Source organism: Leopardus geoffroyi, chromosome A3 (assembly GCF_018350155.1).
Source record: "Leopardus geoffroyi isolate Oge1 chromosome A3, O.geoffroyi_Oge1_pat1.0, whole genome shotgun sequence".
Taxonomy (NCBI): Eukaryota; Metazoa; Chordata; class Mammalia; order Carnivora; family Felidae; genus Leopardus; species Leopardus geoffroyi.
In genome coordinates this window covers 21,371,818-21,397,226 of record NC_059336.1, presented here as the reverse complement: position 1 = coordinate 21,397,226, position 25,409 = coordinate 21,371,818, and the positions used below count along the sequence as shown (strand labels likewise).

Sequence of the window (25,409 nt, the reverse complement as noted above, 5' to 3'; positions counted from 1 at the left end):
CCCTATGTATTAAGCACAATCCCTACTATAAATTTTGTTCTCCAAAATGAAATGTTATGATCTTTACTTACTGCGGATGCAATGTATCCCCAAGACAATAAAAATTTTGAATATCCACAAACAAAAAGATTTTCAAAACACGCAAAACCCTGCCCACCCAAACAGAGACAATTCCTCAAAACTCCTTGCTAAACGTTTTCCAGACCGGCAGACGTGGGAACAGAACCTCACTCTGTCGTGTCACTGGAAACTGTCCCTCCTGAGCATCCTTCTGCATGAAGAAATAAATATACGGAATCAAGAAATACATTTATGATACATTCAAGGGAGGCATTACTTTCAATGTATGATGGCTAATTTGGCCAATCCCCTTTTGTTGGACACTCCAGATTGGGTCCACTGCTCCCTTGCCCGTTTCATGCTGCACAGCAATGAGCATTTTGCTGCGGTGACATATTTCACGCTGACTTTGATGATGTACTTACGTTCCGGAGGTGGCACTGTGGGTTACCGGGAATGCAAGTGCTTAGAGATTTGCCAAGTTGCCTTCCAGAAAATTTTACCACCAGCAAGCTTTGAGAAAGCCCATTTTTCCATGGGGGCGTGGGGGAAAGATTTCTTCATACTCAACCCTGTTTATTTAAAACGAGAGGAAAGAATTTGGGTGGTGCCCAACCTGGCTCGGACTCCCAGCTCCGCTACCTGTCAGGTGTGTGACCTCGAGGGACGGACGTGGCCTCTCTGAGCCTCGGTTTCCTAGTCTGTAACATCGGGCCTTCCTAGCAATGCATGTGGGGTCTTTTTGTGGGAAGGGTGGACGGAGATTGTCACCCAGGGTCAGGCCAACCCACCCTCTGACCCGGGACAGCAGCAACCACCTTCTGAGCATGACCCATGACCCCAGCAATGTTGCAAGCCAGTTCCAGTCTCTGCACCTCCCATTCCCGTTGCCCCAAACCGGATCCCAGGAACCCGCCCCCACTCGGGAGCCACCCCTGCCCCAGCCCTCCTGCTATATGGGAGCCGGACCCAGCCTGGGCCACTCCACTGGGAATCCAGGATGAGGGCCTTGGCCGGGGCCCTGCCCTCTCTACTGCTGAGGTTGCTGCTTACATCCTCCCCTGAGGCCCTGGGTGCCAACCCCGGCCTGGTCGCCAGGATCACTGACAAGGGACTAGAGTATGGTAAGAAGCTGCGGCTGTTGGCTGGACTGGGGACCCGCTGGGCACCAGGCTGCTCTGGGAACCGTGGAGGACACCAATGGGGTGCTCTCCCTCGGGGCGGCGAGCCGAGGTCAGGCCTTGTCACCCACCTGCTGTGCCACTCGGGCACGTTATCTGTCTGAGCCAGGGGTCTCCCCACTAGCCAACAGGGATAAGGATTTAGAGCAAGCAGTTGATTTGGGGGAGGATTCCAGGAAACAGCACAGGAGAGTGGGAACATGAGATGAGAAAGGGAAGGCAGCCGGGAGACAGGAGAGGTGTGTAAGGACAGGAGAGGTGACTGGGACAAGTCCCCTGGAAGGTTCTTGGTAGAGCTTGGAAACCTCTGTCTTAAATCCAGAAGTCAGAATGGCGGTTGCCTCCAGAGAAAGACAGTGACCCGGAGGGGACGGGAGGGAGCCCGCCGGGTGCTGGGAATGTGCTCTGGGTGGTGGTTACACGCGTATACGAACATTTCAGAATCACCCGGCAATGCCTTGTATCTATGTCATAGCTCACTCTTAAAAGAATGAGAAGTAGGACTGCTTTGCTGAAGCCAAGCGTCAAAATTAACCCATCCGAGGGCCAGGGTGCTGAGGTATTTATACACCAGTCCCCACAGTCACCGCACGGCTGTCCTCACATTCATGGAGCCTCAATTGCCTTTTCTGTTAAATGGGGTGATAATGTTCCCTCAGGCAGGGCTGTTGGGAGACGAGAAAAGGAAATCAGGGAAGGCTTCTTGGAGGAGGTTGGGGGGGGCACAAAAGGTGAGTGGGAATTAACCAGGGACGAGGGGTAGCGTTCTGGCAGAAGGCCCGGCACACGCACTCACTAGAGACAGGAGTGCAGCTGGAAAAAGGGAAGACCACTGGTCCTCTGTGCACACATGCCGTCCTTGAGGACAGAACCCTGGGTCCCTCGTGTACCCAAACAAAGGGGCCTGGTAAATGCTGTGTGCTTTGAAACCCTAAGTCAGGCAAAATTTGCCTTTGGTTCCTTTCCGCTGTGTGAATGTATCATGTTTACTTAAGCCAGTCGTCTGGAGTTGGACATTTTGGTCCTTTCCATATTTTTATAACATAAACCCTACTTTGCTGCTCCGGGGCCTTTCCTGAGCACCTACTCTGTGTACCACACCCCAAGCTAGGAGTGCTTCTTATCTGCCCCCGGCCCCTCTTTGCTCTGCAAGGATCTCCTGTAATCCTCATGCCAGCTCCGAGAAGAGAGTTCTGTTACCACTGCCGCGGAGAAAGTGAAGGCTGAAGGCTTGCTCAAGGTCAGCCAGCTAGAAAGACATCAATGCCGGGATTCCGTCCCTAAGTCTTTACATCTAGCACAGGCTAGATGCCGGGAAGGACAGGACAGAGGACCACCCACCCACACCCACAGCACTCCTCCCCTGGTGGGGTTGCTGACAAAGACAGTTTCCTCACCCATCAGCTGGGCACCCACATAACAGCACCACATGAAACGGGGTGATGCTCCTGTTTCCTGAAGTCATATGGTACAAAACAGGGGCTCAAGATTCCGTAACTGTCATTAATACTTATAAGGAAGTCGGCCTGTCTCCCTAGAGCAGGTGGGAGCCACTGAAGGGTTTAGAAGGGAGGCAGGCAGGCAGGCCAGGCTGACTCATAGCTTTTTCCTGTCCACAGTGGCCCACGAGGGATTGGTGACCCTGCGGGAGGAACTGCTCAGAATCACACTGCCTGACTTCACCGGGGACTTTAAGATCAAGCCCTTCGGCCGTGGGCACTACGAGTTCCATAGGTGGGGCCTTCCTTCTGCCGGGGCCCTGAGAGGGTGGGGAGGGGTGGGGGTCAGCAGGGGAAGGAGAACCCCAGGACCTCCCTGGGGCAGCAGTGGGAGAGTTCATTGCAGCATTCAGAGAGAGGTCCTGGGGAGGAGTTGGGTTCCCCCATTCTATCATTCATCCAATAAATATCAAAGAAGACCCACCAGTTGTGTGACCTGAGCCTCAGTTCCCTTATCTGTAAAATGGGGATGACACTGTGATAATCTAGGCTCCAGTCTGGCCCCTGGATGTAGTCTGGAAGGGAAGATAGACCTTAAACTTTAAAGACATTAGCCCAGCTCTTAGAGCTGAGGGTCGTACATCCGGGGGAGTCAAGGAAGGCTCCCAGAGGAGCCGGCATTGGAGCTGAGCCTTCAGAGGATCGTTAGACATGAGCAGCTGATGCCAAAAAAGGGCATGAAATGCTTGTTGAGGCACAGCCGGTGGAGGAAGGCAATCCAGTCACAGCTCATCACCCCCTCCCTGCCCGCTACCACTGATGGCTTCATTCTTTCTTTCTTTTATTCAGTCCATCAGCAAACATTTATTGAGTACCTACTATGTGCCGGGCAAATAAAATGAAACGACCATTGTTTTCCCACTGACGGCCCCACGATATGTGTCGTCTTGGTTTGCTTCTCCCAGCACTCTGTGTCTTTTCTTGAGGCTGGCCCCAGCCTTCCCTGGATCTGATCCCTCAACCCGGATCTGTCAAGGGAGCTGCAAAACGCAAAGGGGCGTGCCTGTGGGCCCAATTCCAGACCCTACCCAGGACCACGAGATTCATGGGCTCTGATCCCAACTGCGGGACTTTGGGCAAGTGCGGCCCTTTCAAGAGGTTCTATTTCCCCCTCTGTAACAAGGGAACAAGGACAGTGCTGTCCCCTTCGAGAGGCCTAAGTGACATAATGGATGGAACGTGCTTAGCATGGCTGCACAGTCAGGGGGAGCCACACGCCTGCCCGAAGCAGGCCCTGCCCGCCAAGTCCCCGTGGGGTGGGGGTAGGGGGTGGTGGAGGTCGGAGCAAGAGCCCTGCTGAGGAGGGACCCAAGCTGGGGCTGACATGGCACTCCATGCCTCTCTCTCCTCAGCCTGCAGATCCACAGCTGTGAGCTGCCTGGCTCCACTCTGACACCCCTTCCCGGCCAGGGCCTGAGTTTCACCATCTCTGACTCCTTCATCAGAGTCCGGAGCAAATGGGAGGTGCGCAAATCTTTCGTGTAAGTAGACTCTGCTCCCAGGCTCTTGGGACCTTGGCCTTGGTCTTTCTCCCATCCTTCTTGGGCCCAAGGTATTCCCGGCTCATCAGAAAGGCCACTCGGCAGATGAAAGGAGCCCACAGGGGCCTGCGCCCTGGCTCTTGGTTAAGACTTAAGCTTTCCTGGTGGGGTTATGGGTGAGCTGAATGAGAGAATGCTGTTTCTTTTCGGTTTGCTTTCCCCAGGAGCAGACCCCAAGGCAAGAATTCAAGTGCAAGTACTTTACCTGGGAAATGACCGAAGGAAGCGGTCCGTGGGGGTGGAGAAGGGAGGCAGGGAGGGAAGGAAGTCAGCCTGGCAGCTGATGGGAGTTCAGCCCTCCTGGGGACTTCTGGAAGCCATGCAGGCAGAGCAAACCTCTGAGTTACCCCAACTCAGCCATTACGACCCCTTCTTCCTTATTTGCCGTTGGTCAAGGGCAGATCCCAGGGGCACAAATCTCTGGCTCTTTGAACTGTTCTCCGACCTCCAAGGTCCTTGGATGGAAGGTGGATGAGTCTACTTGGGCTGCCATAACAAAATAGCACAGACTAGGTGGCTTAAACAACCCTTCCGGAGGCCGGAAGTCCAAGGTCAAGGTGTCAGCAGGCCTACTTTCTCCCGGGGCCTCTCTCCTTAGCCTGCAGACGGTGACCCTCTGGCTGTGTCCTCACATGGTGGTCCCTCTGTGTGCAGGCACCCCGGGTGTCCCTCTGTGTCCTCTTTTCAATGTGCGCTTTTCCTATGAGCACACCAGTCACATCGGATTCGGGCCCACCCTAATGGCCTCATTTTTTTTTTTAAGTTTACTTATTTATTTTTTCAACGTTTATTTATTTTTGGGACAGAGAGAGACAGAGCATGAACGGGGGAGGGGCAGAGAGAGAGGGAGACACAGAATCGGAAACAGGCTCCAGGCTCTGAGCCATCAGCCCAGAGCCCGACGCGGGGCTCGAACTCACAGACCGCGAGATCGTGACCTGGCTGAAGTCGGACGCTTAACCAACTGCGCCACCCAGGCGCCCCCATTTTTACCTTTTTTAATGTAATATTTTTTGAGGTGAAATTCACATAGCATAAAAGTAACCTTTTTTTTTTTTTTTCCAACATTTATTTATTTTTGGGACAGAGAGAGACAGAGCATGAACGGGGGAGGGGCAGAGAGAGAGGGAGACACAGAATCGGAAACAGGCTCCAGGCTCTGAGCCATCAGCCCAGAGCCCGACGCGGGGCTCGAACTCACGGACCGCGAGATCGTGACCTGGCTGAAGTCGGACGCTTAACCGACTGCGCCACTCAGGCGCCCCTTAAGTTTATTTTTTTAAGTAATCTCTACACTCAGCATGGGGCTGGAACTCACAACCCTTAGATCAAGAGCTGCACACTCCACGGACTGAATCAGTCAAGCATCCCCCTAATGGCTTCATTTTAATATCATCACCTCTTCAAAGGCTCTGTCTCAAATGTAGTCATATTCCGAGGTCCTGGGATTCAAGCCTTCAACATTTGAATTTGGGGTGGGGACACACAATTCAGCCCATAACAGAAAGGTTGACCAGTCTCTTCTGGATGACCTGACTATATTGATACTTTAGACCTGCGCTGTCCAATATGGTAGCTTCTAGCCACGTGTCTTTCCAGAGTACCTGAAAAACAGCCAAGGGCGCCTGGGTAGTTCTGTCAGTTGGGCGTCTGACTCTTGGTTTTGGCTCAGGTCATGATCTCACAGTTTCGTGAGTTCGAGCCCCGCACCGGGCTCTGTGCTGGCCAGGAGGCTGCTTGGGATTCTCTGTCTCCCTCTCTCTCCGCCCCACCCCCACTCGCACTGTCTCTGTCTCTCAAAATAAATAAATAAACTTAAAAAAGAAGAAGAAGAAAAGAAAAGCGGCTGGTACCAGTTGAGATCTGCTGTAAGTGTGAAACACCAGATTTGAGGATTCGGTACAAGAAAGAACATAAGAAATCCCATTAATGATGTTTATGTTGTTATATGTTGAAATGATAATATATGCTGTTAAAATTAATTTTACCTCTTTCATTTTGCCTTTTTAAATGTGGCTACTAGAAATGTTTTAATTACCTACGGGACTCACATTATATTTCTACTGGGCAGCGGGGCTTTAGAAAGACGCTCAGTAGACAAGTCACATTTATTCACTTCCATGAAAGGAATCGAGCCGTGCTCTTCTGTCCTGGCTTTGTTCAGTTAAAGATCTCAAAGATCTTTCTGTATGAGCATATGAAAATCTACCTCATTCTTTTTCTTTTTTACCTTTTTTAATGTAATATTTTTTGAGGTGAAATTCACATAGCATAAAAGTAACCTTTTTTTTTTTTTTCCAACATTTATTTATTTTTGGGACAGAGAGAGACAGAGCATGAACGGGGGAGGGGCAGAGAGAGAGGGAGACACAGAATCGGAAACAGGCTCCAGGCTCTGAGCCATCAGCCCACAGCCCGACGCGGGGCTCGAACTCACGGACTGCGAGATCGTGACCTGGCTGAAGTCGGACGCTTAACCGACTGTGCCACCCAGGCGCCCCAAGAGTAACCATTTTAAAGTGAACAGTACATTCCCAATGTTGTGCCACCACCACCTCCATCTAGTTCCAGAACGTTTTCATCCCCCCACGAGATGAACTCCAGACCCATTAAGCAGTCACGGCCCATTGCCTCCTCCCCCAGCCCCAGGCAACCACCAATCTGAACTAGATCTCTATGGTTTGCCTACTGGGGACATTTCATACAATTGGAATGATATCGACACGGGACATTTTGTATCTGGCATATATTATCATCATGTTTTTGAGGTTTGTCCACAACATAGCATGCGTCAGTGCTTTATCCCTTTTTTAAAAGGTTTTTAATGTTTTTTTTTTTTTACTTTCGAGAGAGAGAGATAGCACACGAGGTGGAGGGGCAGAGAGAGAGGGAGACACAGAACCCGAAGCAGGCGCCAGGCTCTGAGCTGTCAGCACAGAGCCCGACGCGGGGCTCCAACCCACGGACCGCGAGATCACGATCTGAACCGAAGTTGGACGCTCAACCGACTGAGCCCCCCAGGCGTCCCAGTGCTTTCTTCCTTTTTATTGATGAGTACTATTTCATTGTATAGAGAGACCACATTAGCCCTCATTCTTTTGAAAGGACGCATGGCATAGATGCCCACGGCTTGTCGAACCTGTGCCCCACCAGTTGACATTTAGATTGTTCATCACCTTCTGCTATTACCCATGATGCTTCTGTGAGCTGCCCCACGCATATAACTTGGCAGGAAGAGCCACAGAGTAAAGTTCTAGAAACAAAATCTCTAGGCCAAAGATGCGTGTGTTAGGATGTATCCCACCAGTCTATATTCCAGATATGCTCTCCCAACCACGGTGTCTGGGACTTCTGTTTACCCGTTACCTTCACAAGCTTCAAAAACGTTCACCAATCTGATAGGTAAAAATTGGCATCATTTTATTTTCATTTTTAATAACTTTTCATACGCTTATTTGCAATTGAACTTCCTGTTTGATATCTTTGATCCCTTTTTTCTTCTCTTGGGTTGTTTTGTCCTTTCCTTATTAATTTGTATAAGCCTGTTCCTTGTGCATTAAGGAAATTAGCTGACATGTTACGGAAATTAGCTCTTCGGCTGGCTCACCATGCGATTTTTTTTTTCTTTTACTTTGAATACGGAAGGTTTTTTTGTTCGCTGAAGTTTTAATTTTCTATGCTGGCCAGTTTATTAACCATTTCCTTTATGGCTTTTGAGACTTGGATCCTACCTAGAAAGGCTTTTGCCCACTCCTTCCCATAAATAACTAGACCCAGTCTTTCTTCCTGATCATTTGTGGTCTTATTTGTAATAAATCTTTACTTTGTGATAATTTTTGTAATTAAAGTTTTGATCCAGCTCCATTTATTTTGGGGTAAGAATTGAGCTTCCTATTTTCCCCCCAGATGGTGGCTGATCTTAGTCTAGGAATCAATGACTGCTTCTCTCATTTCCTCCAGGAAACTACACGGCTCCCTTGATGTGGAGGTCAAGGGCATTACCATTTCAGTCAACCTTCTCTTGGGCAGAGAGCTCTCTGGGAGGCCCACTGTCAGTGCCACCAGCTGCAGCAGCCACATTCAAGATGTGAAGGTGGACGTGTCGGGAGATTTGGGGTAGGTCACCATCGGGACCCTGGCCAACTTGATCCCTGGGTGCAGCCCGAGATCCACCCAGCCCGAAGCCTGGCCTCTGATAAGCATAAGTGTCCAGGCGTCATGCACAGGCACATCACAGGCACTTAGAGGTCATTCCTTGGAGGACCCTGCTGAGATGAACAGAGGTAGTTTCAAGCCAGGAATGCTGGTGGGGACCACCATCAAGGGAGTGAAATCTGATTATTGGAAGAACACAAGGGTCTTTGGCCAAAGGAGAGGGTGCGGACAATATACAAGTGCTTGAGTACATCTCTTTCAGTCTCAGTTTCCTTGTTTAGAACTATATGGATTCTCAAGCCTCTCCTCCAAATCTCCTGAACCTGATCGGGGTGCAGCAGGGGCCTGGGAGACCAGATGCACTGAATCAGTGAACGTACTGGGAGCTGGGGACTCTGGATTTCCATCCTGTCAAGAATTCTGTCACACAGCAGGGCACCAAGACGGGTTGAGAGGGCTCCGTTGGAGACTGGCCTAGCCCCTCTGCTGCCTCACTGCCCCTGCATTCGGCGGAACACAGCTGACCATCCTTTGTGCTCCTCTCCCCAGGTGGCTGTTGAATCTCTTCGACAACCAGATTGAGTCCAAGTTACGCAAAGCATTGGAAAACAAGGTAGGAATGTCCACGCGGCTGGTATCCCGCCGTGCCATTCAAGGGTGAGGTGTAATTCCTCGCCGACTTCTGGTCCTAGATGGTCAGGAGGGCTGGCCCAGACATACTTAAGCCCAAGGCCCAGAAAGGACAAATCACTTGGAGCCAGTGTGCAGTCAGGCTGGGGCAAAATGTGGGTCTCTGGACTCCAAGTGGGTGTGGTCAGGCAGAGAATGGTAAGAAGTTCAGCCAATGGTAAAACAGCAGGGGCCGAACAGAGACTCCTCCCCTTCTCTCTGCTTGACCTTGCTCAGGGCGTGCTCCCCCCCACCCTCACTGCCCTGCACTCCATAAGGCCAAAAAGGAAATTAACACTTAGGTGCCTGCAGACAGCAGGCAGGAAACTTGGGGAACGTGAGAACCGGGTGTTCATGAGCCCCTGCCTTGGACGGGAAGGCAGCCACAGAGTGTCGGTTTTTCCCATTAAAAAAAAAAAAAATTATGTGAAATCTCCAAATTTTGAAACCTCTGGCTAAACCAAAGAGGTTTCACGTTAAACACTCATTTCATCCCCCAAATCCCATTCCTGAGGTATTATGAATGTGGAGCTGTGTCTGTAGCAACGATTGTGCTTGAGAAGGGAGAAAGTAATGAAGGAGGAAAGAAGAAAACACAGACACAGACACACACACACACACACTCACACTCCACTTGGTCCAACGTCTGGTCTTGTTTCATAAGTTTATTTATTTATTTTGAAAGAAGGAGAGCACAGGAGGGGCAGAGAGAGAGAGAGGGACAGAGAGAATCCTAGGCAGGTTCTGCATTGTCAGTGCGGAGCCCGATGCGACGCTCGAACCCAGGAACTATGAGATCATGCCCTGAGCCGAAATCAAGAGTTGGCCATTTAACCAACTGAGCCATCCAGGTGCCCCTGGTCTTGTTTTGAGTGCCCCCTGGTGGTTGAAGTGGGAATAGCAGACAGACCCCACAGATGGGAATGGCAAACTGGATTCTGTTCCTTTCCTTTTTCTGGAGTCCTGGGGTGTAGGTGAGCTGGGGACATATGCTAACCTCCTTCTTGTGCGCCCCATTTCCACGATGCCATGGCTTTCTAAATAGGACACAGTATTCTTCCGCAGTGTGGGTGCAAATAATGACTAGTAATATTATATAATATAGTAATACATTACAAGTGGCGTTGATATAATAATTGTCATGGTAATTTATTAATTATTGTCTTAATCGGTTAATATAATTAATGTGAACCGAATATATCACTGTATAATTATTCTTTTTTTAAATTTTTTTAAACATTTATTCATTTTTGAGAGAGAGAGAGACAGAGACAGAGCATGAGTGGGGGAGGGGCAGAGACAGAGGGAGACACAGAATCTGAAGCAGGATCCAGGCTCCGAGCTGTCAGCACAGAGCCCGATGCGGGGCTCGAACTCACAAACTGTGAGATCATGACCTGAGCTGAAGACGCTTAACTGACTGAGCCACACAGGCGCCCCTAATTATTCTTATTTATAGCAATGGCAGCTATTTATTGAGCCTGTGGTTTGGCCAGAAGTAGTGTGCTAAGCACTGAACCATTGATATGCCATTGAGTCTCAACCACAACCTTTGAAGAAGGCGCTGTTTTCTACATTTGATCGAAGAGGCTCTGAGAGGTGGAATCACTTGCCCGGTGGTCACCTTGCTAGTGAGGAGCTAGGTTGGGTTTCGAACTTCCTAGAACATGGAGCATCTTGTACCAAAGGCCTTACAGGGGCTGGGTGTCTCGTGAAAGATGGAGATCTCACCTGACCCCTGACCTTTATGGGTCTTCAGAAATCTCCTTCTTCCAGGAAAACTAAGAGCCTGATACAGGACCTTTCAAAATTCCTCACTCAGGAAGGGATATGGTATCTGACCAACAGGGTTAAGAATGAGCGCTTACTGGGGCGCCTGGGTGGCTCAGTCGGTTAAGCGGCCGACTTCGGCTCAGGTCATGATCTCGCGGTCCGTGAGTTCGAGCCCTGCGTCGGGCCCTGTGCTGACAGCTCAGAGCCTGGAGCCTGTTTCAGATTCTGTGTCTCCCTCTCTCTGACCCTCCCCCGTTCATGCTCTGTCTCTCTCTGTCTCAAAATTAAATAAACGCTAAAAAAAAAATTTAACAACAACAACAAAAAAAGAATAAGCACTTTCTACATGTTTGCTCTCTGGGCCGTATATACGTACTGTCTCATTCCCTAGTCCCCCCAAAATCCCTGGGAAACAGGGATTGGCCTTGTCACTGGATCCTGTGTGTGAGGACTCGAAAGCAGGGAAAGATTCTTCAAAGGTCACACAGCCAGCGGGGGGACCGAACAGGACTTGAACCCAGGTTTGCTCAGCTCACATACTACACCCTTACCCCGCCTCCCTGGGAGGCCCTACTACAGGTCTGGGCCTGAGGGCCCAAGGGCCTTCGCTCCCCCCATCGTGCAGGTCCCCTCCGGGGGGTGGGGCATCCAGGGGGGCCTTTAGGAAGATCCGATGGGCCTTTGTCTGAAGGAAAAACAAGAAGGGGACAGGCTCCAGTGAGGCCAGCAGCGTTTCCTGGTTCCTGTGAAATCAACCATGACTATTGTTTACCACACCTTTCTTTGCTTTTTGGCAGCAACCTGATGCCAAGCTCCTCTCCCCAAACTGAGCCAGCTACAAAGGGAGGCTACGATCTCACCTCTTGCCTGCCGTGCCCCCAGCGCAGTTCCTTCCCCACAACCTTGTGCCTGATTTATGTCTGCTCACCCATTAGCCTGCCCTTAAAATGTCACCTCTTGAAGGAAGACACCTACAACCCCCACACAAGGCCAGGGCCCCACCCCATGCTCTCAGAGCCCACCTCGTCATGTTCCTCTCCTTCCTACATGCGTGGATCCTTCTTTTTTTTTTTTTTTAATTTTTTTTTTTAACGTTTATTTATCTTTGAGACAGAGAGAGACAGAGCATGAACAGGGGAGGGTCAGAGAGAGGGAGACACAGAATCCGAAACAGGCTCCGGGCTCCGAGCTGTCAGCACAGAGCTCGCTTCGGATCCTCTGTCCTCCTCTCTCTCTCTGCCTCTCCCCCGCTCACGTTTTTCTCCCTCTCAAAACCCTGAGTAAAACATTAAAACAAACAAACAAAATGAAAATAGTCTCTTGATTGATCGACAACGGACTTCTTCGTCTTTCCTGCGTAAAACATTGATCTGCCCCAAGTTCCGGCTCAGATTTCTCTAACCACAATGAGAATTCCAAGACCTTTGCAAAGCAATCCCAGTGCAGAATCCTTCTAGATTTGTATGACTTTTTTTCCTCCTAAGCTTTTTCCTGTCCACGCCAAGAACGTCTCTTGGTTCTCTCAGCATTTTCTTTAAGCAGCTCACCTTTCCAAGGCATTTATCCTTGGGTTTCACCGCCACGTTTCGTGGGTTTCCATAATAAGTAATTTGAGCGATTACAAGAGCAAATATGGCAAACTGGTTGGGGAACATGCATTCCCGACGGTCTAGTTCTGCTATTCAATTCTAAACTCTGGGAGGCCAACACCTCCCAAAGGAAAGTATCTTTCGCGGTAGTATTTCAGGAAGTGCCTCTGGTCGACGTCCCCTCACCAGGCGGGGTCACTGACCACCCAGCTCAGATGTCCAACCCCGGGAACAACTTTGAAAGATCCAGGTGGACCCTATTGAGGTCCACATGGGACCTACGTGTTTTTGATCGTTTCCGTTTCCTGACGCATGGCACGTGGCAAGCACTGATACATTTTTTGTAGAATCGTTGGTCAATGAGCAAATACGTGAAAGGCCGTGACTAAAGCGATTAGCACGATGGCAGACCAAAGCTGGGGGACCCGCTCAGGCTTCTCCTCCCGTGTTTTTCAGATTTGCGAAAGGATCCAGAAATCGGTGGCCTCTGACCTACAGCCGTATCTCCAAACTCTGCCAGGTAGGCCATCCCACCCGTCCCTGGGATACTCGCGCATATACATACCTCATAAAACATTAAACGGGACAGAAACGTGGAAAGTAATCATTTTAAGTCCCCTTTTCTCCCCCAGTTTTCTCCCAAGAGGTAATCTCTGTTTAGGGTGTATGCTCCCAGACATTTTCTTTTGTATATGCAAATATAAATATACACATGCAAGGGCGTCTGGGTGGCTCAATTGGTTGAGTGTCTGACTCTTGATTTCGGCTTAGGTCATGCATGATCTCAGGGCCATGGGATTGAGCCCCGCATCGGGCTCTGTGCTGAGGGTGGATCCTGCTTGGGATTCTCTCCTTCTGCTTGTGTGCATGTGTGTGTGCTTCTCTCCCCCGCTTGTGTGCGTGTGTGTGTGTGTGTGTGTGTGTGTAACCCTGGAACCCATTCGGGCCCCAGGCTGAGCATACTACCCTCTTCATGGCTAATCCACCAGTGGGACAATAGAACCATGCCATCTCTTTCTTGGAGAAGCAGCTCTTTGCTGTGGGCCTGGGCTGGGTAGAAGGTCGGGAGGCAGAGGGGCAGGGAGCCATGAAGAAAGTTACAAGGATGTGGGTCAATCAGATCCCCCATCACCTGGCTCCTGATTCCACCCCTCTCCTGGTTCACAGTCACAACAGAGATCGACAGTTTCGCTGGCATCGATTACAGTTTAACGGAAGCCCCTCGGGCAACAGCCCAAATGCTGGACGTGATGTTTAAGGTGAGAGGCCCAGAGGAGGGGCTGGGGTGGGCTGGGCCCCAGGGTCGCATGCCCTCAGGGCCAGCCCTCACTGGGGGCCTCCTGTCTCTCTGGCTTCAGATCTGGCCCCATCTCCCCAGCGGTGCCCACTGTGTTGAGGGCAGGGCGATATGGAGTGATGGGGAGGGTTTCAAGAGCCAGAGTTCCAACAGGCATCTTAACCCTTAGACCTTGAAACCCACGCTCTTCCCTTCCTTCATCTTGACCACCATGCAAGTGAGGTCAATCAGAACCCGGCTAGGTGGTGTAGACGGTGGTGTAGAGGGTACTATGGGTTAATATGCCAAAGCTGGGGAGCTTGTCATTAAGGGATTCTGGACCCTTAGGAAAACGCCTTTCGTGGTAGAGTTTCAGGCAGTGACTCTCGCCAGTGCCCCCGCATCAGTCTATGCGAGCGATTGCCTAGCTCAGCTGTCCAGCTCTGAGACGGACTTTGAAAAGTTCAAATGCATCCTATTTCTCTTTCCAGGGTGAAATTTTTAACCGCGATCGGTATTCCCCAGTCACCTTCCTTGCTCCTGTCATGAGTCTTCCTGAGGAGCACAACCGAATGGTCTACTTTGCCATCTCTGATTATGTCTTCAACACAGCCAGTCGGGTTTATCACGAGGCAGGGCACCTGAACTTCTCCATCACAGATGACATGGTGAGGGTGGTGGCAGAATAGCACTCACGAGTGACAGTGTAACCTGTCCTTCTTCCTTCTTTCCTTTCTACCCCATTTACATCAGTGAAATGGGAAGCTGTCGTGCAAAAAGATTAAGACAAGGAAATATACAAATTGGCACAATTTCCCTTTTCTCTTTGGCCGCCAGAAAGCTCAAATCAAAATTCTTTCTCCCGTAGAACCGTGAAAGACTGTGGCTTCCTTGTCTGTGTTTTACTTTTGCCCCAGTCTAGACCTGTTGTTCGAATTCATATTTTCTCTCATGCTTGGTTGCGGAGGTTTAAAAAAAAAAAAAAAATGAAAAAAATTTAGTAAATGAGGCAGGATAATAAATACCCCGATAAATGCATATAATTACATGGAATAGGAAATTAAGACCAAGTTACAAGTAAAGTACAATTAAAGAAAACACTGTGCCCCTAAGTTGATTTTTTTTTTAAATAAAAAATCTCTCTGGGAGCTTCCTTGTAGCCAAAGTGAAAAAGGTCCATGATCTAGTGATTCATGGTAGAAGGAAAGGCAAAGTCTTCCTAGGACTTACCTTTAAAACACTTGTCTTAAATGGGACTTTTTGTCAGGAATCTTAAATTTTACCATGGATGACATCTTTAATAATTCTCAAGTTTCTTTAGTATTTCTGGGTCTCAGAAAATTATTTCTCGTCGCTTTTTGTAAAGCTGAGGCCTCGTGAACAGCGTCGGGATGATGAGGGAAGCACAGAGTGCGGGCCGGCTCGGAAGGTCCAGCCGGCTCTGATGGTAGATGGGGGCCGTGTGGCGGGTAGAGGGAGTGGCTTTTTGTCTTTTCATTGATTTCTCACACATGCACACAGGCCTTTTACTTCTGTTATCACATTTGAGGAACCCACCCTGCCTGTGGTGCAGTCCCTTTTTTTTAGTGGATCGGATCAGAATAGCTGTGTTTTGTAATAGTTATGCTGGGCCTTGGGCTAGGTGCGTTGTTCACACTGTCCCATTTAGCCCTCACAATGACCTGAGAAGCAGGGACTACTATTATCCCCATGCTACAGATGAGGAAGTTGAGGCTCAGAGAGGTGAAGGGAATGGCCTGAGACCACACAGTAACAAAGCCAGGAACCATACCTACTACATCAGGGACTACTATTATCCCCATGCTACAGATGAGGAAGTTGAGGCTCAGAGAGGTGAAGGGAATGGCCTGAGACCACACAGTAACAAAGCCGGGAACCATACATCTTTGTGACTGCAGATCGCACCCTCACTCAGGACACCGCATGTCGCCTGTGTCCCAAGGAGAGCGGCCGGGACCCTGGCGACTGTTGCCATAGTAACACAGGCCGTCAAGAAGCTACCGTCTTGAACATCTCCCCCCTGCCACACCTCCTTATTCTTACACCTTCAGCTCCAGCGGGAGTACCCTAAAACCGTGTCTCTTTGCTGCAGGTTCCTTCTGGCTCTGCCATCCGGCTGACCACCAAGTCCTTCCGCCCCTTCGCGCCCCGGGTAAGCCTTCTCTCAGCCCTGGGCAGGTGCAGGCCAGGCTCACTAGCCTCCAGGGGTTTCTCTAAAACCTCGGTGCTACTCTCAGCTGACCGAGGCCAGCAGTGAAGCCCCCAGCGGGGGCGGTGCTTCGTTCTGGAGGCGTGGGGGCTTCTCTCCAAAGCCCAAACGACAGACGCCGGAGCCCCATGTCTCGTGGGACCACAGGTGGCCCGGTCTTTTACCGGTGGTGTCTGAGAATCCCAAAGAATGCCAACACGTCCTGCCAAATGCACCCTAATTAATAACATCATTGATAATAACATCATTATTAATGACATTAATAATTACAGCGGGCACGTGAGGGACCAGGCACCCTAACAGTAAATAAGAAATTTGTTTATAACCACACTAAATTCTCATAGCTCCACATTCAAAACACATAAAAGGTTCTAGAGTGGAAAATTTTCCCATCTGCTCCTGGCCCCGAACCCCCCCGTGCCCACCCCCAGTATATATCCTTCTGGGGATGTTCCGTGTGGATCCAAACAAACGCCGTGAGTCTTCTCCATTTTTTTACACAAACAGAAATGTACCACACACGTGATTTCGTACCTTCCTTTTTTGCCTTACTGGCCTGGGAGATCATTCCGTCGAGGTAGATAAGGAGCTTCCTCACTCTTGTTTCCATTGGATATCCAGCCTGCCATCTGGTGGACTTCTGTAGCTTAGCCCGTCTCCCCTGAGGGACCCGGGGGTTGTTTGCACTCATCGCTACATCAGTGCTGCAGGGACTATCCTCGCCACTCTGTCATCGTGGGGCTAAACCTCACTGTGCGCGGCGTCTCATCTAACCCGACAGCAATCCACTTGTCCTCTCCCCCATCTTCCCAGCCCCCCGCAAGACACAGCTCAGACAGTCAGGAGTGTTGAACAGGCCTTGGAGAAGCCTTGCAGGTGGCTGAGGGGGTTATAATGGGAAAGTTTTTAAACTTAAGGTCCTGCAGTGCCTGGGTCGCATCCTTCCATAAGGTGCCCCCCATAGGCTCCTTCTCTCCCTTGAGCTCCGGAACCGCTTATCAGGCTACCAAGTTATCAGATTTGGAGAGCCCTCGGTGGCTCCAACATCCTTTTAGCCCTAGAAAGAGGAGCAAACTCTTCCCCTCCCACTTCCTGCTTACATCAGCCTCGACGACGTGGACGGACGTGGCAGACGCAACTCAGCCCAGCTTCTCAGTAAAGCCTTTTACCTCCCCAACCTTCTAAATATCTCCCTTTTACGGTAGGATGCAGGTTTTATATTTGCATAACAAAAAAGGCTCACAGGGACTGTTGTTCTTTCCCCTAAAAAGGAACAAGTCTTGCCCCCCAATTAAATTCCAGTTAAACAGAAAACCGTGAGCACTGGTGAAACTGTGCCATCTAGTCTGGTCATATTTCAAAAACGGAGGGTGGGGTGGGGGGGGGGGGGGTCTGGTCTCCGCGTGCACGGTTTCCCCGAGTGCAGGGAGGGCCCGAGACGCAGTAGGTCTCTCACCTCACGCCCCAGGAGGGATGGGGCATGAGAAAATTGGCCCGACCTTTCTGGAGGACAGTTTGACAATACCTGTCAAGAGCTTGAAAAATATCCCTGCCCTTTGACTCAGCAATTTCACTTCCACCCACCTCCCCAAAACAGCCAAAGGTGCACACAGGGGTGATCGTTATCATGGCGAAACCTTGGAAACCACCTGCTTTTCACTGTGGTTAGATCAGTTACAGACCCACGCACAATGGACCCAGTGCAGCCACAAGATACATGAGGCAGACTCCAGATGTCTGATGACAGGAAAGATCTCCAGGTGACCCATTAAGAGAAAGAAGAACAGAGCATTATTTGGTGAAAATAAAATCAATCAAAAAACATTCTCAGCTTTATCTGACTCCCTTTGGGGCGCCCTTGGCAAACTTGCATATTTCCTTCTCTTGGCATAATCTCCTCATTCTGTCCCCCCAGTTAGCCAGACTGTACCCCAACATGAACTTGGAGCTCCAGGGAACAATGGCATCAGCCCCATTCCTGAACCTCAGCCCTGGGAATCTGTCCTTGACCCCCCAGATGGAGATTGAAGGCTTTGTGCTCCTGCCCAGCTCCGTCAGGGAGCCTGTGTTCAGGCTTGGTGTGGTAAGGTTCAAAGCCTTTGCAAATGCTGTTCCCTTTTTCTGCATGCTCTTCCCCCTACTCACCACCTGGTTAATTCCTTCAGATCTCAAATCTCACTTCCTCAGAGAGACCTTTCTTGATTACCCCTTACCCTTGACCCACCTTAGGCCCCCTGTCATTTTTTTTCCTTAAAGCACCCTATTATTAGAATTGCATAGCAATTATAAAGATACTTATATAGTTGTTGGCAGGTTTATTTGTTTAATGTATGTGTCTCCCACTAAGTGAGACTGGGCTATTGTCAGAAGGAAGATGGAGGGGGTTTTTGACCTGTTTACTCTGCATCTATATCTGACCCCTGAAGATGACATTTCCCAGGCGCCCTTGAACCCTGGTTTCAGGCGAGGTCAGCCAATGGAATGTACCATCAAGAGGCTACAGGTGGGAGGAAGGAAGAAGCCAGAATATTTCTTCCTCTTTTGATTCTGGACAGAGACTCAGGCATTGACTATTTCTCCTCGGCGGTGGCTTTCATAACCCCAATTCCTCCTTCGGTTCTTCTAGTCCTGGGGTAGAAGCAGCTTTCTGCCTTTGCTAGTCTCTGAGTCACCCCTCTAACTTTTTTTTTTTTTTTTGGCTTCTTGTCAATTGCATCACTTGCATAACCAATTCCCTATATTAAAGTCCCTCTGAGTTAAATATTGAGAGTGGTCTCTCCTTTCTCCTGTCCAAGAGAGAAGGGATTCTGAATCCTTTTGGGTTCCTGCCCACCGGATGGAGAACTTTGCTCTCTTGTTTCAGATCTGAAACTCAACCACACCGATTTCTGGAAGGGTAATTGCTTCTAGATGCTGTATCTGCAGTTTGATATTATTGTTACAATTATCAAATTTGTTGTTTAATGGATTGTACATTTAATACATTGTACATATTGTAAACTAAAACAAAATTTTATCATTATTATTTTTTATTATTGTCACCACTAGGGCTGATTCTTAGCCCTGAGATAGCTAAAAGCGATCCCTTTAGAGATATCCAGGGACAGGCACCCTACACCTTTTCGCGGTAGTCTGTTCACAGTTTAAACGCGTTCATAGTCAGCAATTTCAAGTAAAAAATGTTCAAGTCCAAGTTCAAACATTTATCGAGTACCTGTGATGAGCCTTCTAGGAGCCTACAGTCTAGTGGACAAGTTCCTGCTTTAACTTGCTCAGCTGTTTGTTTAAAGGAAACAGTTGGTACTAATAGGTATCCTTCCCATAGGGGACAACCTTTCTCATATAAAAACCTGTTTTCTTCTACTGGAATTCCCAGGCTACCAATGTGTCTGCCATGTTGACCTTCAACACCAGCAAGATCACTGGGGCCCTGAAGCCAGGAAAGTAAGTCAGCCTCCCGCCCACATGGGGACACTCAACTAGGCTTCGTCCATCTGGACCCTCTAGCTGATTCTCTGTAGCTGGGGATGGGGCTGTGAGCAGAGCCTCCTCTCAACGTTGGGGCCCACGACTGGGGAAGGAAACTTAAATTTTACATGAGTTGTTGCCCCATGGGTCCTGCCTCCATAAACTTCCTTCCCACCTAATCCCCATTACTTCCAAATTTCCAAAGAATTTTTGAAAAAGTTTTTTTAAAAAATGGGGTGCCTGGGTGGCTCAGTCGGTTGAGCGCCCAGCTTCGACTCAGGTCATGATCTGTGGTTTGTGCGTTCGAGCCCCATGTCTGACTCTGTGCTGACAGCTCAGAGCCGGGAGCCTGCTTCAGATTCTGTGTGTATCTCTCTCCGCCCCTCCCCTGCTCACACTCCGTCTCTCTCTCTCTCTCTCTCAAAACTGAATAAACGTTAAAAAAGTAATAGTAAATAAAGAATTAACTAATACTGCTTTTGTTTAGCCTGTGAATTTTAAACATCAGCTCTGTTGACTTTCTAATATCAGATAAAGATTGAGTTCCTCTACACGACCCATCTCCCCTCTGCAAGCCTTCACAATAAGGGGGTATCACAATAAGGGGGTTTTGTTATTTAATCATCTTTTTCAGTCCCATCCTTACCCCATCCTTGGCTCTGTGTCTTCTCAAGCCAGTGCCTCCTTTCTAGGGACCCCACATCACTTGAGTGGAAATTCCCATGGGCATAATGACCACATCTCTGAGTCTTCTCGAATTTGTTACAGGGTACAAGTGGAACTGAAAGAATCTAAAGTTGGAGTATTCAATGTAAGTTCTTATTGTTTTTATTGATGAAATGTTTAAGGTATTAGTTAATTTCATGCATTTACTAAGCAATGCTATGGCACCCATTAGTAGAAAATAGAAGAATTAGGGGCGCCTGGGTGGCTCAGTCGGTTGAGTGTCGACTTCAGCTCAGGTCATGATCTCACGGTCCATGAGTTCGAGCCCCGCGTCGGGCTCTATGCTGACCGCTCAGAGCCTGGAGCCTGTTTCAGATTCTGTGTCTCCCTCTCTCTCTGCCCCTCTCCTGCTCATGCTCTGTTTCTCTCTGTCTCAAAAATAAATAAATAAATAAATAAATAAAATTTTTAAATATAAAAAAAAATAAAATAGAAAAATTAGAAGATCTGCTTTCTGCCCTAGAAAAGGGTAGAAGTTCTCGAAGACTTGAAACATAGGGCCAAGGAGCAGTTACATCCCAATACAAGATATGGGGTGCTGGCTCTCATTGGATTAATCTGAATCCCGTGGCCGTTCTTTAGACACTCACTGTGGTTAAAAATTGGACAAGGCTGATTGACCAAACATGGGTTTCATCTGGACTCCTGGGGCCAGGATGTGGGGTCTCAAACCGTACCGACTGAGCCTGGAAAGGAGGGGTCCCCGGGGGAAAATAGGAGCTCTGTTATTAAAACCAGAGGAATGGATTGCAGGGCAGGCTAAAGCAAGAGGTGATTCCACAAGGAGCAACAAACAGTGAAATGGATGGCCCCATATTGAAGGAAGAAAGACCGTGGGAACATCAGTACGGGAAGAAGTAATCAGGGAAAAGTCTCTGACAAGAGGGAAGACAGGATGACGGCAGTTCCTCCTCAGGCCAAGCAGGAGATGGATAGACTTTAACTTGCAAACACCATCCCGCCTTCACTGGCCCCTCTGGCCAGCCACCCCCTGCCTTCTGCTGCCCAGACCTTCCCTTACGAACTTACCAAGTAGAAACAAGCACATCAACTGTGGGGAGAGATTCTACCCCCAAGGACCCCAAACGATGACCTCTTTCCGTAACAAAGGAGGAAGGGAATAATGACACGCTAATATTGCTTCTGTGCGTGGCATGAAAGTGTTCCATGAGGTGGGGCGCCTGGGTGATTCAGTCGGTTAAGCGACCAACTCTGGCTCAGGTCATGATCTCATGGTTCATGGGTTGGAGCCCCGCGTCGGGCTCTGTGCTGACAGCTCAGAGCCTGGAGCCTGCTTCTTATTCTGTCTCCCTCGCTCTCTGCTCCTCCCTCACTCATGCTCTGTTTCTCTCTCTAACTCTCCCTCTCTCTCAAAAATAAATAAACATTAAAAAAAATTAAAAATGTTCTATGAGGTGAACCGTCAAATGTAAAGATTCACAAAAAGTCATCTTACCAGAACAGAGGATGTAGAAAGCAAGAATGATAGAATCAGATAAATTCAGGTTCAAATGTGGCCCCTGCTGCTCAGTTTCTGAAAGTCACTTTCATTCTGTGGGTCTCGGTTTTCCTGTCTGTGAAATGGGGGCAGTAATATCAACTCCAAAGGGTTATTGAGAAGATTGAATCAGATGTATATGTCATGCTCTGAGCCCTATACCGGGCGCATGGTGAATGTTAAAAGTTGGGTTTCATAACTTTCGTTTTGAATTTTTTTCAAAAAAAAAAATTCATTCAGGAAAACATTCTGTGAAGGAAAAATCAAATGGTAAAAAAAAAGAAAGAAAGAAAATTAATACTAAAGATAAGGCTAAGCCAAACCCTGATGTTCTTTCTGAGGAAGGACAGTTGGGTGTGTAATCTTTCAAATGTTTCTATCCGTCTGCACGCACGTAAATGTGCATCTCAAGATAGTTTTATCTCATAAAATAGTAGCATGATGTAGCCATCTATCTGAAATTTGCTTTTTTTGCGTCTTTTTTGCCATGGCATCACGTAGAGAATTAGCTGAGCCCAGGCAAAATGGCGCGTGTGGTCACAGTTGTATCTCTCCTGTTCTCCACCAGGTGGAGCTGTTGGAGGCGCTGCTCAACTACCACATTCTCAACACCCTCTACCCTCAGGTCAACGGTAAGAATCACTATGGATTTTTCCAAATCAAGGACAATACTCTTTGGGGGGAAAGGAGCTGGACTTGGAGATGGGAAACAGGGCTCTCCTGCAGGTTGAGTGACCTTGGACTAGTCATTTCTCCTCTGAGCTTCAGCGGCCCATCTGTGAGATGGGCCTATTGGAGGTGGCCTCATCTCCCTCCAAGGCTCTAGCGAAATTTGGACACTGAGGCAGCTCTTTGGAGCACAGGAAACCTCCTCCTGAGAGAGAAGGAGGGGCCCACAGAAGTGCCCCCTACACCCCAAAATGGCTGGCAAAAGACAGAGGACCAAGTTAATACAGAGGGCATGAGGCGGCCCATCTCTGAATTTCCCAGTCAATTGCCAACTCCCTAATCAGAAAATAAAGCATAAAGCCCTAAACACTGTTTCCACAAGGACCTGCTTCATTTGGCTGCCACAGAGGGCAGGACAGGGGCGGAGGGCAGAGAGCAGGTGCCCACTAGCTTCTTCGCATGAGCGTGCGCTGCCCCATCCCGGCCACTCCTCCCATATGGCACCGTGGCTGGTATTTCAGGCTCCTATAGCAGCCTGCCTGGGTTGACATTCCAGCTCTGCCAGTTTCTGACCTTGCACAGGTTCCTTGGCCACTCTGCGCCTCAATTTCCTCATCGGTGAAATGGAAATAGTAGTCTTATCTACCTCATCATCTTTGGAGATAATTAAATGGGAATATACCGTGTATAGAGCTGGCAGAGAGGAACTTACCTTACAATTGTTGTTTATTAACAAATCTCTCTCAATGTTATGCCTCAACCTCCAGAGAAGTTGGCAGGAGGCTTCCCCCTCCCTCTGCTGAAGCGCATTCAGCTCTATGACCCTGTTCTCGAGATCCACAAGGTCAGTGGGCTCAGGTGGGCTTTTGAGGATTTGGGGCAGGGGGGTGATTAGTTTTCCAAGTTCAGGGGCCATAGCTCAGTGGGTCGGAGCCAGCCCAGCCTTACAGCTCAGAAGGCCTGGATTGGGGAGGGATGCCCCGGGCATGGCTAGATGCCGTGCAGTGATCGACGTGTCCTTCAGAGGTGGTACCCCTACCGGGGCAAGAGGCATTTGACACGGTCTGTTGTCCCCACTGCCTCCCACCCCCTCCCACCATGGGGAACTTCAAGACCGGCTCATTTTGAAAACACTGCCATGGCAACAGCCCAGGTTATGAAAGCCATTTGTAAGCTTTGAACATTTCTTCTAAATTCTTAAGTGGAGGAACGTTATTATTAATATAGGTTTGATGTGCTCCCCCTCATAGACCATCACCCCATACCCGCCCCCACAGTTACTCGCGGACTGCGAGATCATGACCTGAGCCGAAGTCGGCCGCTTAACCGACTGAGCCACCCAGGCGCCCCTCTAGGTATTTCTAAAATGTGTTCGTTTGTTTGTTTGGGACAGTTGCACTCCTAGTGCCCAGACCCTTTTTCTTTCTTTGCTGTTTTTCTTTTTTGTTGTTGTTGCAAACTAGTCCTTGGCGCTCCCATGTTAAATACCGTTCTATCCATCAGAGACCATAACCTACTGAACGGTTTCGATACCAAGGAACACGTCTGATTGTTCACTCTCCTCTTCACTATGCTGTCCAAGCATGTTCTGGTCTGTCTGTGCCCACGGTTCAGGCTATCTTTCTAGAATAGCATCTGCAAGGTGGGACGACTGGGTCGGCAGCCCTGTGAGCAGTAAAGGAGATGCCAGATCGCATCTGGTCCATCGTCAATATCCAGCAAATAACAGTCACTGAAGAGAGTGAAGGGCAGCAGAGTGGTCAGGGACACTGAGACACTGACCAACTGCTATATTTGGAAAAACCAATATCCAAAGTCCTTTTGGGCCCAGAGATACTCAACATCCAACTCCTGCTGAGTGATTACAAGGAGTCAGACAGCTCGTTATTTAAGTCAAAACTGACAATTCACACAGCTGGCCTCAGGATGGCATGTGGGAAATCATCAGAAGATTTATTCTACACTATCATGCTCATTAGAATTTTGAGGTCATTTGTTTGACCTCCAAAGGCATGGGATGGATCACTGTGGGAGAGAATTGGACTTCGCCTGGAGTTCAGAGTTCCCGCCCCTTCGGGTGATGGAAAGTTACCTGGAGGTAGGAGAGTAAATCCCAGCCGCGCACAATTTTGTGTTATTCGCGAAGGAGAGAAAATTTAGGTGACACAAAGGACATTTATGAGGCCTGCCAGGAAGCAGCAGCTTGGGAAATGACAGATAAATTGCCACCTTAGAGAAGGTGGCTGGCAAAAGCTGTGCTTTATGGAGACCTTGGGGATGGAGGTACGTTCGCGATTTATGCACTGACCTGTTTCTGCCAGAGCTTGTGTTTCCCCAGACGTGGGCCTCCCTTTAAGTGGAGATACATCTTTTCGGAGTAGAGGATGCTTTTACCATCTTGTCCTGTCTTGTCTCTCCTAGGACTTTCTGTTCCTAGGTGCCAATGTCCAGTACATGAGAGTTTGAGGGCAAGGAGAGAGCCGGGGGCTTGGAGGCCACAGCTAAATGGACAAGTTGCTTTTCCAGATGTGCAGCATATTCCCGGAGATTCTGAGAAGATGAAGATTTTTTCCGTTCTCAGATCTGGGGGAGAGGTCTGCCTGGCCTCGGCCCCCACACCACTCCTCTTCAGCAGGTGCACCCACACCTTCTCTGACTCTGGACTTCACTCTCCCCCCAAGATTGGACCATCTTCCCCCACTGGCATATACTATCTTTAAGGGCAGACACCATGCCTGGCATGTAGTAGGTCCTCAATAAATATTTATTGAATGGTTCAATGAAGGAACCACTTGGTACTCTCGCTGAACCTCCCTACCACCCACCATCTTTTGACTGAGGGGTCTTTGGATGGTCAGCCCCATCCTTGTTCTCCAAGGCTCAACCCTGACCACATTCCCCTTTCTCACTGGCTGCTACTGTGGGAAGTTCAAGGAGGAAACAAGGGGTTCTGCTCCCCACTAAGCCCTGGACCTGGTAATGACGCCCGGTCTGTAAGGCACTTTGTCTATCACCGTGCTTGGGCAGCTCATGGGCGCACCTCAATATGTGCTCCCGTCCTCACTTCCTGCCTGC

General features: G+C 49.2%; 1 protein-coding gene across 2 annotated transcripts; it reads left to right on the top strand.

Moving 5' to 3' along the window:
• The first annotated feature begins 1,001 nt into the window (after positions 1-1,001).
• Positions 1,002-25,118, top strand: LOC123580225 (lipopolysaccharide-binding protein-like). 2 transcript variants are annotated; one of them, XM_045444628.1, is made up of 15 exons: positions 1,003-1,184; positions 2,861-2,975; positions 4,093-4,221; positions 8,242-8,397; positions 8,986-9,049; positions 12,924-12,987; positions 13,635-13,726; positions 14,235-14,411; positions 15,857-15,916; positions 17,889-18,056; positions 19,350-19,417; positions 20,210-20,252; positions 22,234-22,297; positions 23,102-23,178; positions 24,756-25,118. In XM_045444628.1, exons 1-15 carry the CDS (start codon positions 1,061-1,063, stop codon positions 24,798-24,800), a joined length of 1,446 nt encoding a protein of 481 aa, XP_045300584.1. In that variant the 5' UTR covers positions 1,003-1,060; the 3' UTR covers positions 24,801-25,118. The 2 variants fall into 2 exon arrangements, with proteins under 2 accessions (XP_045300585.1, XP_045300584.1); XM_045444629.1 differs by lacking the exons at positions 20,210-20,252; positions 22,234-22,297; positions 23,102-23,178; positions 24,756-25,118 and adding an exon at positions 20,076-20,148 and having other exon boundaries at positions 1,002-1,184.
• Positions 25,119-25,409: the final 291 nt, after the last annotated feature.